This window comes from Sycon ciliatum, chromosome 1 (genome assembly GCF_964019385.1).
Source record: "Sycon ciliatum chromosome 1, ocSycCili1.1, whole genome shotgun sequence".
Lineage (NCBI taxonomy): Eukaryota > Metazoa > Porifera > Calcarea > Leucosolenida > Sycettidae > Sycon > Sycon ciliatum.
The window spans coordinates 20,371,208-20,389,460 of NC_088643.1; the positions used below are offsets into that span (position 1 = coordinate 20,371,208).

The 18,253-nt window shown below is 45.4% G+C and overlaps 1 protein-coding gene across 1 annotated transcript; it reads right to left on the reverse strand.

Moving 5' to 3' along the window:
* Positions 1-261: 261 nt before the first annotated feature.
* LOC135817352 (glycogen phosphorylase-like) lies at positions 262-17,285 on the reverse strand. The gene is made up of 23 exons (XM_065330524.1): positions 16,691-17,285; positions 15,201-15,302; positions 14,854-14,932; positions 11,932-12,035; positions 11,516-11,656; positions 10,771-10,882; positions 10,244-10,326; positions 9,887-10,039; positions 8,914-9,006; positions 8,590-8,736; positions 8,108-8,271; positions 7,536-7,650; positions 7,034-7,135; positions 6,069-6,216; positions 5,508-5,566; positions 4,882-4,942; positions 4,559-4,639; positions 3,829-3,857; positions 3,431-3,481; positions 2,988-3,115; positions 2,501-2,638; positions 1,551-1,617; positions 262-919 (listed from the first exon to the last, which is right to left on the reverse strand). Exons 1-23 carry the CDS (start codon positions 16,961-16,963, stop codon positions 761-763), a joined length of 2,589 nt encoding a protein of 862 aa, XP_065186596.1. The 5' UTR covers positions 16,964-17,285; the 3' UTR covers positions 262-760.
* Between the last annotated feature and the right edge of the window lie 968 nt (positions 17,286-18,253).

The following is an 18,253-nucleotide window of genomic DNA, read 5'->3' on the forward strand; positions in this document are numbered from 1 at the left end:
TTTCCCACCAGTGCATGCACAGGGCACAATGGTGCAGGCAAGTGATGACAGCACATCACACACAATGGTACAGAAAACTATGCACTCAAACCCTGGGCGAGTACGAGTCACAATCGCGCCAACCAGCATAAAAAAACCCTACCCACCTCAGTACTCTTGTATACTAGCAGCAGCATATGTTACGAAAAGCACAGCAGATGGGATCATTCCATTGACGTGAAAATTGGTCAGGTGCAATCCACAATCCACACTGTAAGCAAATTCAACATCACCGTCCAGTGTCCAATGCAATTCAGAGTGCTAGTATACGAACGGTTAACTAGCCAAATGAGTAAAGACAGCATAGGGGTGAGTACCAGGGGCTAGAGTCGAAATCAGATCACTAAAAACAAGAGCAAGCAAGAGGCTTGAATCTATTGTTGAATACATAATACAATACAAAACACCCGGCTCTAGGGTGACGGAATTCTCCCAGGAATCTGGGGTCCGGCTAATGGCGAAAATAGATAACAAACATTAAATTGGTAAGGAGGGGATACACACGGAACACAGAGAATAAAACAGGGAGATGAAAAAGACTGGATACTTGATTTATTACAAGCAATCACGAGCAACACTGGTGAGAAATTAAAAACTGAGTCATACAAGAATGGAGAATATGAGCTTGAGGCTGAATCATGGTATATGGCCGGTGCAGGTAGGTCGGTTAGGTATGTCTCGGGTGAGGAAAGGACACGATCAGTGTTAGCCGCGAATCGCACTAAACATCCGTGGGTGCTTGGTTGGCGGCGGGGACTGGCATTTCGAACGGCTGCACGTCCCAGATGTCGCGTGCGTACTCGCTGATCGTGCGGTCGCTGGAGAACTTGCCGGATGAGGCAATGTTCAGTACGGCCTTGCGATGCCAAGCAGGTTGATCCTACAGCATGCACAACAGTTTGGTAGAAATAAGAAACACAAGTTTAACACACAGTGCAATGATAACATCATCGACTGCAGCAGATCAAGTCACATCACCAAGAAGCCCTTCAGCCCATTCCGCATCAGTTACACATGGGACCAGCAGAAGCTTTAGTTTATTTGCTCATCATTCTCAGGCTTCAATATCCTTCACACTATGATCCAGGTCGCATTCGGATCAAGCTAGGTTTCAACCAGTTTCAGCATCAACAGCACAGTGCCAGGGTGGCAGGGGACAGAGGTGCAAAATTCAGGATCGTAAGTTCCATGCTCATCAATAGATCAAGTTAGCGAGATATGCTGAAGTCCAAGTACTGGGGCACAATGCACTGCAGTGTGACAATGTCTGGAGATCATAGACCGGTCAATATTGTGGAGCAGTGCCAGCTGTGGAAGGGTGCTGATTGGCTGTTGACCTAGCAACAGTCAGGTGACATGCAGCATACAGTAACACTGATGGTAGAAGGAGGACTGATTTTTGAGCTAGTGTTTTTTTCACGTCTCCTGAACACCTCTATAGAGACAGGTAAACTCAGCTGAAAGATGATGGTTTCTATTTGAATTATTTTAAAAACACATTTTCACCTCACCTTGTACAAAGCAGAAACTTCCTCCTGGCACTTGATATATGCTTCAAAATCAGCCAGGAGACAGAATCTAAGTGGCAAAATAAGATGAGGAAAAGACAGAGGAAATAATGAAATCGCAAAGCAAAGTCATACCAGTGAAAGTACCTGGGAGGCATTGATGATCCAGTATCCAGTGAACGTGAAAGGTAGCAGTAATGCGTTTAAACTTCATTGGATACATTATTGGAATTAGAAACTGGATTCAGCGACTCAAATAGGTTATCGCTGTAAAAAAATCTACATGGAAACCACAGGAGAGAAAGCGGTAATCAAATCTGAAAGTCTGCGTTCCCTTGAAGAAGTACAGGGAACAACTAGTATCCGGCAATGCAAAACAGAAAAAGAAAGTTGTATGTCCTTTACCCCACGGCCGTATGGGAGGGGCGCATCAAATATGGTTGTCACCTTTTTGCGTGGTAACCTGTCTCATACTGGGCAAGTACAACCAGCTCTAGTACATGTGTGAGTATGACTGAACACAGTTCATGACCTTTCATGAAGAGCTAGCTGGTACCACAGTGGGTACGGTTGCATGCAGTGGACTTGCGCTGCAACACTTTAATTCGGGGAAAACGACGCATACATCACTTGTTTTTACGCCATACCTTGTTTACCCGCCGCGCGGTCCCGGACCGGGCGCTGCCCGTAACTTTGAAATGTCCGTAACTTGGAATCACATACGTTTCGAAGGGGTAAGGCCAGAGATGTGGCATGCGATGTCACAATTTCCACTAAAAGCAACAAAAAGTACAAGTAGTAATACGTCCAATTTTCCACTAAAACTCGACCAAAGGATGTCCGGTAGACCGAAGTGCCCGTAACTTCGGGGTCCGGAAACTGCGGTAAGAGTGTGCTGCCTCTCTAAGTGAAGGACAAGCATAATACAGTATTGTAAAAAAAACTGCCCGCACCTGTCATGGTTCAGCAGGTTGTCCACGAGACCGTGGAACTCGGTCTCCTCGCCGGGCTGACTGAATTCACCAGATCGCACTTGGTCCAAGACACGCTTCAGCACAGGAAGAGACTCGTAATACTCGCGTGGTGTATAACTGCATGACAAAAACACAAACAACACGAGCAACGAAAAGAAATGAGTCAGCCAGCATGATTCCCCAACAGAACTGTCGGAGTACCCTGCCAAAAACGGTCCACATTTCCCCGCTTTGATGCACGGATTTCTACACCGTCACCAACATAAAATTTTGGTACCTTGCAAATCCGTGCACATGCTATAAGTACATGCAAAGCACACCTGAGTGCAATATAATCTCTATGCCGGATATACAATTAAGTCATGTGGTCCATGCAAAACAGTGGACTCAGGGCTACAGGATAAACATGTCCATACAAAAGCACATCCGCTGCAGTGGATCTAAAATCTCGACGTCAATGACTCACCCCTTCTTGCGCAATGCAGTGACGTCGTCCACAGTCATGCCAAAGACGAAGATGTTCTCCGCGCCCATCTCCTCTCGCATCTCCACGTTAGCACCGTCCAGGGTGCCGATAGTCAGCGCACCGTTAGCCTGAACACACAGCAAGCAAGGAGAAGGAGAACAGTACATTAGCTGCAAAGGCACTCTTGCAGGAAAGGTCAGAATGATGAAGAAATAAACATGTACAAATAATGAATATGAATAGATTCGCAGTAAAGAGACCGATATTCTAGTTGGCGGAGTGAAGTTCTACACATGTGTAGGTGGCTGCGTTGGAGTTGACGGAAAATAAGAAAATACATAAATAGCCCATTCTACAGATGGATTCAGACAGGAAAACAATGCCTTCTCGGTCATCACAAAGAAACTTGACCCAATACATGACAACAGCTGGCAATAACTAACCATGAATTTCATGTTTCCAGTACCCGACGCCTCTGTGCTGGCAAGTGAGATCTGAAATAAGCACCAGAAAACAAAACCAACAAATACTTGTCTACAACAGGAACTGACATTGGTGATAAAGCTATTATGAACTCTCTTGTCTCCTTGCTTCAGGATTCTCCGTAAAAGAAATCTAGAAATCGTGTGACCAAGAGGTGCCAGCACTGTAACTAGCACACCTACTCATCTTGGCACATAATAAGCGAACCTGCCGTCATTGCACCAAACAACATGTAATCACTACTACAACAACAACAACAACAACAACAACAACAACAACAACAACAACAACATCAACATCAACAACAACAACAACAACAACAACAACAACAAACAAACGAGAATCCAGTGACGCTCACCTGTTCAGAGAGATCGGTGGCTGGAATAACTGTATACGTACAGACACGCGTACACACAGGCACCCACCCACGCAGGCACGCACACACATTAACAGGAAGGTAAATAAAGGTAAGCATCCACCTCGTAATCAAGTAGGGTGCTCCAAATTCCGAGGAGTGCTCAATGCCCATATACGGCAGAGTTTCCCACACAGCAGCAGAGAGAAAGAGCACCAGTTGTGATTGAACGTGAAACCCAGAGTCGCAAACACAGCTCCCCCCTCTGTCTCGCAACTATGTAACTATCCTAATATTACGCTACTGACCAGCATGCCCACAAACTTAACTCGGCTGCAAAATTGAACATAGAATTCACTCACGCTACTTGAGAAGTTAACATGACAGTCTTTTTGAAAAACATACACTACTGACTACAACACACTGTTCACATACAAGTGTCTCACAAAGAGCACATCACTCCCAAGAGTGTGCAACTGCTGGCACATTCCCTAGTAAATCTCTACCCAGAGTTGTGATGGCAGAGCTTCACACCATGTGAGCCAAGAAAGCAATGACCATGGGCCGTGTACAAGCAGAAAGTTGGGAACCACGGGATCGCACTGATTTGTTACAGAGGTAAAGTTCTGCCATCACAGATGCATATCTGCAGTTGCACACTCCTGGGGCTATACACACTCTCAATATCGCACATACAAGGTCAAAACTTTTAATAAGAGAGGCTTTGTCTAACCTTTCTCAGCAAAGCTGACGCGATAGTTCTCCAGATAGATCACCTTGAGCCTGTCTCCAACGATGGGATCCGAATTGATCACTGTGACAGAATGGCAACAGAGCGGGATGAGAAAAGTACGAATTGGAATACAGATTGAGATAGGCGTATGAGCCCGCCCACACACTAGTGTCAGCTAGGTAAGGTCATCAGCAATACCAATACCAAGGGGTGCGGGGTGCGGGGTTACGTACCCTTGCCAATACAATGTCATGTAGCTGTAGCAGCGGTGCAAATAGCTGAACAACACCTAAAGTTAGCGTGAACAAAAAACATAAGCTCACCCTTGGAGATGCGGCAGATCAAATGAATGATGTCCTTGGCCATGTGGTAACCAGGTGCAGCCTGACCAAACAAGAAGCGAACAGCAACAAAGCAAATGCACATAAACACGGTTCTTGTATCAATATGGGCTAACAAAACAGTGCTACTTTTCAAAGTGGGGTGGGGGGGGGGGGGGTGGGGATTGGGTACAGGCAGGTAGTGCAGCTCAAAGAATGAAACACAAGATCCAGTACATTAGAAAAACGACTTCAGCGCATTATTATACCATAAAGTACCGCGATAGCGCCCCACCATCTCGTCCTTTCGTGGTCGTCTTGTGGAGGTGGTTTCCTGTCTGTAGGTCATACGACATGGACCTTGTACACACATTGAACGTTGTGTAATCAATCTGTACCCAGTTTACCACCTTCGAGCGGATGCGAGCTCCACATAAAAGCATGCCAAGTGTGATCTTAGTATACTAAGGTTCTCACACCGTACAAACTTAGTAGCACTCTGCCATACGACTTTCTTCCCTTGGCTGTAAAATCAAGGCGGGGGTGGGGGGGGGGGGGGGGGGTTCTCGCGAGACGGGGCGCTCTCGCGGTACTTTACGGTACATGGGACTGCAAGCATGCAAACATACCTTTCCGCCGATCATGACAACACGAGGCGTGAAGTCCATCTCTGGGTTGTCCTTCAACTCTGGAAACAGAATCCACAGGCAAAACGCACACACATGCACAACCAGGAGCACATTACATGTGCAGGGCTAAAGCCTAAAGCACAAGACACAAGGCTCAAAGTGGAAGAGTGCAGGCCCATATGTGTCTGGCGCTCTGCCCCTACTACCGACAGTACGAGGGCAAAGCAGTATAGGAGTACTTGAAGAGCAGGGTGCACCTCTTCGGATTGGGTATCTGTCAAAGTAAAATTCCTGGCATACATAATAGTCGAGGGAGATTAGCGACGGGAAGCAGCCTAGTGTGTACGATCGAGCTCTGCAGCGGGATACCTGGTTGAATCCTGTTTGTATGCACTGCATCGGCAAAATGATGCAATCCAAGAAATTCTCCGATACAACAATCCTTTAGAGTCGCAACACTGGTTTTCAACGCTCTCTTGGCAATAGGACACTGCTAATAAAAAAATAAAATTGCTTTGACCTTCCCTAAAAAAAAAGTAGGTTACCCCAGCATTGACTCACGGTTGTAGAGTGTAATGATATGCAGAGCGTTCATCAGCTGGCGCTTGTACTCGTGAATACGCTTCACTTGAACATCAAAGAGAGAATCGATTGGCACCTTCACGCCATGGTTCTTCTCAATGTAGGAAGCAAGACGGCGCTTGTTGTCCTACACACGGTATACACACGCACACAAACATAGCAAAGAGCACACAGAAAACCACTTTAAAATTTCGAGATACCGTAGAATCCCGCGGATAAGCTCACCCGCGTGTAAAAGCCCATGCTCGCGCATTAGCCCAGGCCAAGTTCGAGCATCGCGAAGCTTCGTTCTACAAGCCCATGGGCCTAGCTAGGTCGTACCATGTACGTTTTTGTTTGTTTGTTTTTTGGTACATTTCAACACAATCATCGGTTGTTTTTGTTTGCACAGTGATTTTCCGCAAAGTAGGGTACTTTTCAATAGCACAATTTTGGTGTCGGCGTATAAGCCCGTGTCCGCATATAAGCCCATGTTCTTGTATAAGCCCACCGAAATGTCCTTGTGAAACAGATAAGCTCGGGGGCTTATCTACGGGATTCTACGACATCCACATAACAAATGCACAATACTGGAAAAGAAACAATTGTCTCAGTAAATGCACAAACAAAAAGACACATGATTAACTGTCCTGGTTTTCTCTCCGGATACTTTGCAAGGTAGATACTGAATGAGACTTGGCATAGCCATGCTGAATCTTGTTGTTGCAGAGTCTTGCCATACGCCCTGAATCAGGTTCTCAAAATTCTTTTAACCCCCCCCCCCCCCCCCCCTCCACACACACACACACAATCCAGCTTCACAAGTTCATCAAACTATCAGGCCGCACTTGATGCACTATACACCATGATCTCCACTCAGTAATGAGAAATCTAGGTGGGCGATTACCTTGGACAAAAACAAGTTTCACCAGCCAATAACAAACCCAACATTTTCTTAATCTTACGGCTTTAGAATCAGCAACCGCTTGGACAAAGGTCTTGTTTTCAGCCAAGTCTGTCAGCTTCTTCAGCTGAAACAAGTCAGTCACCCAGTCACTGCCAATTTTCTATCCAGACATGAAGAGAACGTGACAGAGACAAACAATGTAAACAGAGAGCAAAGTATTGCAATGCCACAGACAGAATTTTGAAGAAATCAAGGGCGTACGTACGCCGCTTACTGCTGAGAGTGGTTCCCATGTTGGCTGATCAACAGTTATAATATTTCCTACAATTCTTGTATATGCAACATCTAAAGTTCTACTTTTGCTCCACAAGTTCCTGGAAGCATCATTCAAAAATCATGGCCATGTCGTGCTGTTATGTCCATGGGGAGCTAGGTCTTCAGCCGTGGACATCTACATGTACATATAGTCATGTATGATTAAAAAATAGCTGTGAAGAGAATAGTGCAACAATGCATGAATACCCTGTGGGAGCCTGAGCGCATCACGGCGGCATACTCACCGTTGAGATAAGGTCCGACAGGGATGGATTGCACAGCAGCAGCCAGCGGCGCGGAGTGATGCCATTTGTCTTGTTCTGGAACTTCTCGGGCGACAACTCAAAGAAGTCCTTGAACCTGGCAAAGCAAACATTCGACGACAACACAGAAAAGCACAGAACCGTTTCACCGTAGATGGCATCAGCGTATCCGTTTTGTATTGAGTGGCAAACCAGTGCCTGTGACGCTACTCCATACAAAACATGTAATCGCATTAGCATGCACAAACCCCACAAACTGTGCCAAAGAGTACTGCGGAACGCTTACGATATTTTCCAGAGTATATACGCCGCACTTTAAACACCAGTCATTCACCCAAAGAAAGTCGGTGCTGCTTATACTACGATGGTCAAATTCACGGTGATAAACAGGGAATATGACTGTCTTTTGAGAACGCCTTATCTCCAGTGCGGAATATACTCCGGAACAAACGGTGCTCAGGGCAGACAAAATATTTCTACTGTTCCAACTATCAGTAGCTACTCAACGAACAGCAGCACTGAGGCCTATGAGGAGACTAGTAAGCTATACTTACATAGTGGCCTTGAGCAATTCGGAGTGAATGGCAGCCACACCGTTGACAGCGTGGGATGCTACAATGCTGAGATAGGCCATGTTGATGCGCTTGCCACCGTCCTCTTCAACAATTGACAGGCGCCGCATCATATCAACATTGTCAGGGTACTTCTGCTGAACGCTCTGTGAGCAAAAGAACAATACAGACGAAGATACCATCAGCAGCAGCAGCGACGACGATGACAACACATCATTCACTGGTCAAGACACACTCAAACACATCATTCACTGGTCAAGACACACTCAAACACATCATTCACTGGTCAAGACACACTCAAACACATCATTCACTGGTCAAGACACACTCAAACACATCATTCACTGGTCAAGACACACTCAAACACATCATTCACTGGTCAAGACACACTCAAACACATCATTCACTGGTCAAGACACACACGCACACGTCACTCACTCGTCCAGACACACTCGCACACATACCTTCAAATGGCGTGCGTTGATCTCATAGATGATCATCAGATGACGTGGCAACAGCTTGTCCAGCAGTTCGACCGGCCACCGCTCCAGCGCCTCGGGCAGGAGTGTGTGGTTTGTGTAGGCCACAGTGCGCGTCACAATCGACCAAGCCTGAAGAAGAAGAAGAAAAAAGCCAACCCGGGAACAGAAGCAAAACTTAGCCAAGGTACATGTACTCATCTTCGACGAGTACTGGAATACACTGCGTAAGTTACGTTCCTGAGAGGAACTCTGACAGGTTTTGAGTATATTTTAAAGCATACTTCGAGTATGTGTCTACTGCCTCACCTGATCCCATCCAATGTGCTCCTCATCCATGAGCAGGCGCATCAGCTCGGGAACAGCAAGAGACGGGTGAGTGTCGTTCAGCTGAATGGCGACCTAGCAAGAACAATTTTCAAACAAGAGGGTGCAGCATAAAAATGGAGTTTGCAAAAAACACCAGTTACAGCAAACAACAGAGGCAGCTGCACATACATTGGAGCATTGACAGAAATACATTGTACTGACTATTAATTTCAATTTGGTTCACTCGCTCGATAAGAGCAAGGGAACAAAAGAGGTATAATTCAATGTTATTTTCATACCCGATGGTCATGTACTGCATGTGCACGTATAGTGTGATGTCGAGATCATGTACGCTAGCTGGCCACGTATTCAATAGCTGAGCTCCAGTTTAGTTTTTGAGTTTGGGACCTGCATTGGGTAGTGCTAAACCTGACTGAACTTGACACAACCGGACTGAAATCCTAACTTTCTTATGGCTTACTCCACAGTGTCAAGAACGTGAAAGAATCAATCCAAGCCCACTCTCAGAGAACCTGTGTAGAGAAACTGAGAAATTTTCATATGGCCCCTGGTTCATAGCACAAATACAGAAGCTCACATACTTTTGACTGCATTGTAGTGAGTGGCAGACACAAGAAAAACACCCAGTACAGTAGCACCAAGAGTAGATAAACAAGAGTGTGCAACTCCGGATCTCTCCTGCACAATCTGCAGATACCCCCGCCCACGGCGGAATTTTTTGTTGACGTCACCTTTTTTCAGAAGAATGCGCATTTTGCTGCAGAGCAGTGTGAGAGCACGTGCTGGGCACCGACTTTGTAGTGCAAATGCGGCCAAGTGCACGAGGGAAAACTTTCCGAAAGACTCATAGCGCGTGCGTCGTCGAAAAGATTACGTCAACAAAAAATTCCGCCGTGGGCCAACCCATCCGCGAGTTGCACACTCTTGTTTATCTACTCTTGGTAGCACTCACAAATTTGGGGAATTCTTCAAAGTCCCGTCGCTCCTGAGAGACAATGCTTGCATCCTTGGCCTTCAGCTTCTTGAAGCGTCGGAAAATGTCTTGCAGCGATGCGGACACCAAAAAGTATTCCTGCTTGAGACGAAGCTCTTTGCCCTCGAAGAACTACCAAAACAGCAAACAGACAGTGGAAAATGCAAAGTAAAACACCCGCACAATAAGAATGTAAACAATTCAGCATTATACCAAAAACAAACTGAAATCCCAGAATGGTCACAGCAACAATTCAATGACTGGTCAGCTTCCTGCACACGTCAAGAAGGCAAACCAACACCAGGACGGATCAAGTCAAGGACACAACTGGCTTACATTGTCATTCGGATACAGCACTCGCGTGATGTTCTCGGCAAGATTGCGATCGCACACGGCCTGGATGTAGTCACCGTGATTGACTACATGCAAAAACAGGACCACAACACAGAAACACACAACAAGTATGGGCAAGTGATGGCAAAGACGGTTTAGATAGGCTTCACTGTACAAGTGTAGAGGCCAGCACACCATTAAGGTAGCTCAAACCACTTTGGAGGTGAAAAAACCTTTACAGAAGAAGTGCTGTTTTCTCTGTTCTAAGTAAGTAGTTGTTCTCTAGCATGCATGGACTACGGAAATGATATTCCTATGGGGGATACTTATGCATTTTGTTGTACTTATGGGGCCTCGAAGTGACGAAAAATGCGTTTTTCGTACTTTCAAGTGGCCATAAGTACAACAAAATGCATAAGTATCCCCATAGGAATATCATTTCCGTAGTCCATGCATGCTAAAGACAACTTAGAACAGAGAAAACAGCACTACATACATAACATTGCATTGTTTTTGAAAACTAGACTTACAATAGGAAAGATCGAAATCCACAGGGGACTTAGCGGACCACAGTCGCATCGTGTTCACCACTCCATTGCCATAGCCAGGTATGGGGTAATCATACGCCATGGCCAGAACCGGCTGAAGGCAAAACACGACACACACACACACACACACACACACACACACACACACACACACACACATACACACACACACACACACACAGAAGTCCAGTCAAACGTGACTGAGCCAACCTGCTGTGTACATGCTCAGGTGGTTCCTTCGAGGGGCATAACAGTGGAAATGACACTCTGCGACCCGGGTGTTCGTTAGTGGTCCTCATCGCCATTGCAGTATAGAGAAATTCAGCTGCAGCTCCTCTATACCAGGAGAGGGCTTCTTCATCATTTACATGTATATATAGGAGGGACCGGACCTAGATCTCGTGACAAGGCATATCAGCACGTTCACTTGGTGAAATGAATTACAAGACAATAACAGCAGTAGCAGCAGCAGCGACCACAACCGCAGCAACAACAGCAACGGTGACGGCGACGACCACCACAACAACAACAACAACAACAACAACAACAACAACAACAACAACAACAACAACAACAACAACAACAACAACAACAACAACAACAACAACAACAACAACAACAAAAGCAGCAGCAGGATCATCATGCAATCCCCACACTTTCGCCCAAACTACTTGAAGTAAGGATTACTCCAGGAAAGGAAAGGCCCTAAACTACACCGCACACATACCTGAGTGTCCACCCACTTCCAATTTAGGCAGGCTTCGTCGACGGGCTCAGGTCGACCATAGAAGTTGACCGTAACACGGTACTCTGGCCTGGGCTGCTCCCATGGGTTGCCATTTGCCAACCAGTCATCGGGATACTCCATCTATGCACAGAGAGAAGGAAGCAGCAAAGGATTGGCAAAGAGAGAGAGAGAGAGAGAGAGAGAGAGAGAGAGAGAGAGAGAGAGAGAGAGAGAGAGAGAGAGAGAGAGAGAGAGAGAGAGAGAGAGAGAGAGAGAGAGAGAGAGAGAGAGAGAGAGAGTTTGAATCAGGGGGAACAAACCCAGGTCAACATCAATACTGGTCAGAGAAAGAGAGAAAGCAGAAGCATACCGGTATGCATGATGCAGAGCAGCTCATACACATCGGCGACACCTACCTGGCGATCGTTGATGACGTGCTGCCGGAAGATGCCATACTCGTAGCGAATACCGTAGCCGTACGCCGGCAGAGCCAAAGTAGCCATGGAGTCCAAGAAGCATGCTGCAAACATCCACACAAAAATACCGCAATCCATAACAATGGCCATTCGAACATTCCTCCACTACACACTGTGCTCTTATTAATTACGGTATATATGTAGGACTCAGTATAGAGTCCATGCACTATATGATGTCCAGCACCCTATATAGAGTCCATTGGTCCAAAATCCACTATACAGAGTCCAGGAGTCCACTCAGTTTTGATCAGCTTCATCCTGCCGCGCAATCCCCTATAAGGAGTACACTTTTTCTACAAGTCCCCTATTCACGGTCCAGGAGTCCAGTTTATCCTGTCACGCCGTCCTGTGTGTTGTGCCCGAAAGGGAACACATTTTTCAGTTTTGCTTGCCTCGTGGCAGCGCATTCCTTTCTTCACTTCAGCCATGGCTGCCAATTCTGCTGTGCAGTTGCTGACAGTAATCTGTCTCGAGCTAAACAAGGAGGATAAGGAGACGTTCAAAATCAAATCTGGAAAGCGTCTTGTGGTTCTCTGAAGACGTTTCATCAGTGCGCGGGATGAAAGCAGAAATTGCAGAACGAGAAAAGTTCAGCACAGTTCAAATCTGACGAGTCAGGTACACTGACGCTCTCTTTTGTTCGACGCCACAAGGATCCCCTGTTTGGCTGGCCATTGCTGCCAGTAAGACGTTTGAACGGTTTCATCAGAGCGAGGGATGAAAGCAGAAAGCGGAGAAAGAGAAAAGTTCAGCACAGTTGCAATCTGACGAGTCAGATACACTGACACTCTCTTTCGTTCGATGCCACAAGGATACCCTGTTTGACTGGACAAGAGCTGCCTGTACCACCGGTGTCAAAAGGCTGTCCAACTACATGGCAGGACGATGACTGAGGTAAGGAAGCTTTTACTCGTTTCGATTGGTCTGCTGTTCTGTCGTTATGCTTGAATTTTTTTCCATTTTCAAGGAGCGTATCGCGTTTGTTTGATGTTGCTTGAATGAATGCCCTAAAAGTAATCAACCACTTCGTAATAGTCCTCAAGGACTGCAAGGACTTTGCATCAATCGTATAATGACCGTCTAGCTATCATCAATTATTATTTTATTTCATGAGAAATGTATTTTTATCCCTGTGATAATTATGTGAACTCCACGACACTCTTCCTGTAGTATGATGTCAAATACAATGGGATCCACAAACGCAGTGCCAGTGTACTAGTAGTAGTAGGACTAGGAGGATTGCTTGTATGCCAATGACAAGAAAGCTTCTCAAGCTAATACTCGTATTCCCTGAAGTAACCGTTTTGATGTCACGAACATGACATTGTGTCAGTGAAACTGCCTCGTGACAACAAATCATTGCATTTCCATCTTGGGGAAGACTGGCTGACCGCAACGCTGTACAGATTGTTCAAATCATCTCATTTCAATTTAGTTGCAGTGAAGTGAAACACTGTGTACACTACATGCATGTTGGTGTGTCTGTGCGTCTTGAGTGTGCACAAACGATCTTATTCCTCGTATTACTAATAGATTATTGTCTCCACCATCACCTGTTCACAGGTCTTTGAGTGGATTGATTTTCATTGAGCATCACATTCGTTGAGAACTTGGTAGTTGTGTGCTCCCATGCATCATTACGGTAATAAGCGTATCCTTGTGCTATCTATTTGTTGCAGGTGTGCTGATCTTCAGAAGCTTGCGGAACTGAGTGCTGCTGAACATTTGCATGGCCATGAGCAATGGTGAAGCTTGCTATTGCAGTCTCAGCATGTGCTAGTATTATGCTGACCACTGCACTATGTTACTCTCTTACACTACTACGTGTATGTAAACGTGCGTGTACCCTTCCCCGTACGCATTCGTTTCGTATAATAATTTGTTATCCCTCTTGACTTTACATGTAAATGGGTGGACGTTTGCATGGCTGTTGGAGTTGCGTGTGTATTGTGTCTCTACTCTTTTCTTGGTGTTTTCTTGGCGTTGTATAAGTTTGTGTGTGTGTGTGTGTGTGTGTGTGTGTGTGTGCGTGCGCGCGCGCACAATAATTTGAAAACAAATAATTAATCCTGGGCTCTCCATTATTCTCTTTTGATTCTTGTTTTTTTTCTAGGTATTTTCTTGGCGGTGTGTGGGTGTGTGCATGTGTGTGTGCGTGCACAATAATTTGGCAACACTACATGATTGAGATATTGTAATTTGCAGCGTCTGCGAAGAGACCACTTGATTTGAGGATGGTGTTTGTAGGGTTTTTCATGTAATGAAGTGGCTGCAGTGGCGCCTCAATACATATTTTTTTATCTTGAGAAGTGAATGATGTAAAGGATTAAAGGGAGAGGCCGTTTTCTGGTTAATATTCACTGCTTACAGCAGATCCTATGTCTATTTTCGAACTCGATAGGGGATGCCTAATTGGCTGGACTTTATACGTGTTGTCCACATAAAGACTCTTTATAGTTGATTTCAAAGTTTGGACTCCGTACAGTTGATTTTGGACCAATGGACTCTATATAGGGGTGAAGCCAATTGGCTGGACTCTATACAGGGAGTGATGTCCATCGAAACTTTGAGCTCACAGTTGATTCCAAGTTTGGACTCTGTACAGTGGATTTTGGACCAATGGACTCTATATAGGGGTTGGACATCATATAGGGGCTGGACGCTCTACTGAGTCCAACATATATTTTTCAAATGGCCAAGTTCATCGCAGCTTTCAAGTTATCCAGATCAATAGTCCTGAGGCTATGAATAAGAGACAATGAGAGGATGCGGAATGATTAGACAAACCAGACAAAGTCACGACGGTCACAATATAAGTATGCAGTAGAGCTAGCCACCGTGTGAACCGAAATAAAAACTCACAAGCCAATCGTCCGAGTCCGCCATTTCCTAGACCGGCATCGTCTTCCTGATCTTGAAGTTCCTCCAGATCAAGTCCCATCTGACATGAACAATCATTGCAATGCAGCCCAAGAAACAAACCCTGTTATCACAATCTGCCGAAAATAGTTACAACACCAGTCCTGCTTATTTGAAGGCTTACTCGTATCTTCCAGTACACCAAGCAAGTGCGAGGCAAATTCGACCTCAGCAATAGATTAGCACAGCGCATAAACACAATGCTACTTCAAAAGCTACTTCAAAGTAGAAGACTGTATAACAGCATGACACAGTTAGAAATGCATCTGAACAAGATGCGCCCACCGTACCTGGTACATTGCTTCGTCGCACTGATCGCGAATACCCAGGTTGATCATGGCGTTGGTCAGTGTGCGTCCATGCATGTACTCCATCGACAAGTAATAGACACGCTGGGAACAACATTTCAAACAAACACAGAATAGTTAAGTTAATACTAAGGACATCCTACTTCCCTTCCCTTCTGATCAGACTTCGCTTGATGACATCAGTGCTTTTGTTTTTTTTTCCAATTCAGCTTGTCTCTTTGATTGCAATTTAAAATCGTTGACTCTTCGCCGATTGCTCAAAAACATTGATCAGTCCTTTTACATGACGTATCATCGAAAACTGGGCCATATATGCATGGGGAGGAGGACCGGTGCATTTGTTTTTTTGTTTTACTTTTTTGTGTGTGCCCATAGACCATGATACAGCTAATAGGGCCATTTAAAAATCAACGGTGGCACTCAAAATGTCCCAACGGGTAATCACGCCCGCGACCCGCGGTCTATGCGAATCGCAACCGTGGATTTGACCCGCTGACCTCAAACGCTGCCCAGACCAGCGATGACATGTGCGAGTGTGCATAAACCGGCCCTGCCCCAAGAGCGACCAGAACGGACAGTAGGGGACCCAAACCCATAATTTATTATTGCTTGGTGTTCCAGTGGCCCTACCCAAGTTGTCTCCCACTGCTACGACTCCCTGATGTACTGTCCTATATGTACATGTAGGACAGTACTACTAGTACCAAAAGTATATAACCGGGTTATGTACTCTTGCTAGTAGTGACTGGTAGAAGTACTGAGTTGAGAGGGGGCAGTGCATGCAGTAAAAGTGCATGTAGCAGCTCATGCATGCATGCCATAACTTAAGTGCCCACTTCAGCAAGCTTTGCTTTGACACTAGTCCAGACAGGAAGCACAGAGCTTTACACCCTGCCGCTTCTACACTCCTACTACATTCTGGAGAGGGATGTGCCGGTACACGTACCTGCTGTCAATGGCATGATCATAAACTTTTGGGGGAACTGTATCTTTTCCATAATAATTCTGATATTGCAATAAGGAGAACGATACAACGGTGATTCCTGAAGAGTGTTGTACGGAAACTTGTTTGAATCATCTTTTTTTCATCGCCTGTTCTTCTTACATGTATTTCTCCTTACCTTTTTTAGATTGTTTTCACATCGTCTCCATCACTTGACATTGTTTTAAAATAAAGTAATCCAATGTCACTTCAGCTCGTCCTCATCACAATATTAAAATTGTCTGTGTGTGCGGATACTTGTGTTGAATACGCTTGACAAAGGTGGGTACACTCAGCTAGATGTTATACGTTTGCATCGGTACACTTCTAACCTGTCATGTAGATGCATAACATGTCAGAATGGAAATTTACACTTCTACTACATGTACATTATTGTGATTGTGTTTTCCTCAGGGATGTAAATTTCCAGTTCTGTTTAGCAGGAAGTTATCTGCTAAATTTGGATTCAATTTTTCTCCGACCATCTTACCTTCGGATCTTTGTCAAAGTAAGCTTGTTGAGTGCGAATCCAGCGACTGAACAAGTGGTCACGGACGGTGTGTGACAGCGCCACCATGTGGTCTCGCTGTGTAGCAACATTTCGATCCTTTGCCAGGGTGTAATGCAGATGACGATTGAACGATGTCTTGATCTCAGCTACGTTCTCCAGGGATGGCAAGTGGCGAATTGTAATCTGGGAGGACATTCTTTTCCCATCGTAGTCCGAAGAGCCTGTAGGGTCACCGGACCCAGCAGTCGCCATCGCTGCAAATATTATTTACCCGACTGCTCTGAACTTCACAATAGGCTCTGTTTCGACTCAAAGCCAAAGGAGTATATTCTCCCACAGCAAGGGCCTAATATTGAGCTTCAAGATTTGCCACGTCGTTTATAAACTTGTTCTTTTGCTGGAATTCGTCTTGTAATTTGCCTCGGCGATCAGCGTTTGTTCGACCCTCTTCCGGCAATAGTCAAGCACCACTTGAGCCGTGCCGAGAGTTATCCGGATGTATTGTTTCATAAGCCACAGCTAAAGAAATTATTATTTCTGTAGGGCTGAGACTCAAGACACTGACAGCCAAGAACACGAACAATGCATAAATTATGCCTGTCAATTTTGGCAGAACATGAATGATGAAATCCAAAACTTATTTGCAAAATGAAAGATTGTCAGTTCAAAAAACGACATGCGATGTTCGTACACGTACACATGCACAAATGACGCTACGCATAGAAAAAAGATAGATCGAGGCATATGATATGCGCATCTGCTGGACCAGTGCTGGTAGTGGTAGCCTGGTACAGTGGGTATGTTGGATCAGCTGATAATGTGATATCCGGAATACCGGATATCACATTATCAGCTGATCCAACAGTTACATACCCACTGTACCAGCAGATCATAGGTTGCTATGCTGTTTCACATGTACGGTCAGTCTGGTTTTAATTTCTTCTTTGACTAGGTATGGGCAAGAGTACTCTTGGTATGGGGTAGTAAGACGCTCCCCGGTAGTAATGGCATTTTTGTAGATTCCGGGGATTCCCCGGTAGACAACAAGTGCAATGCTATTGAAAGTACCAGGAGTCCATAACCTCAGGGGTTATGGACCTGAGGACAGTGAGGTTATGGACTCTTGATATAGTCAGACCTCGCATATCCAGTTCTCTTTTATCCGGATCCCTCGCCGTCCGGAAGAAAATACCTGGTTACAGATTTACAGCACACGTGGTGCATCCAACATAGTCGGCGTTCGGTTATCCGGTTCCCTCGCCTATCAGGATGTTTTGGCGGAAAACGAATGTGTGCGGTTAAGCGAGGTCTGACTGTAGTCCATCTATTGTTACAATTTATACATGCACAATGTACATGTGAGTACATTGTACTACACCCTGGGCAAGGGTCCATGGGACATAGTCACACTCATTACCATCAACTGCATGAGCTTATTAAACATGCCCCGTGTTCGCACGGTATCCCAATGGCAGGACCAGGCACAGTGTTTACAGCGATATCTTTGCTCCACCATCAAACAGCTAGAACCATTACATTTTG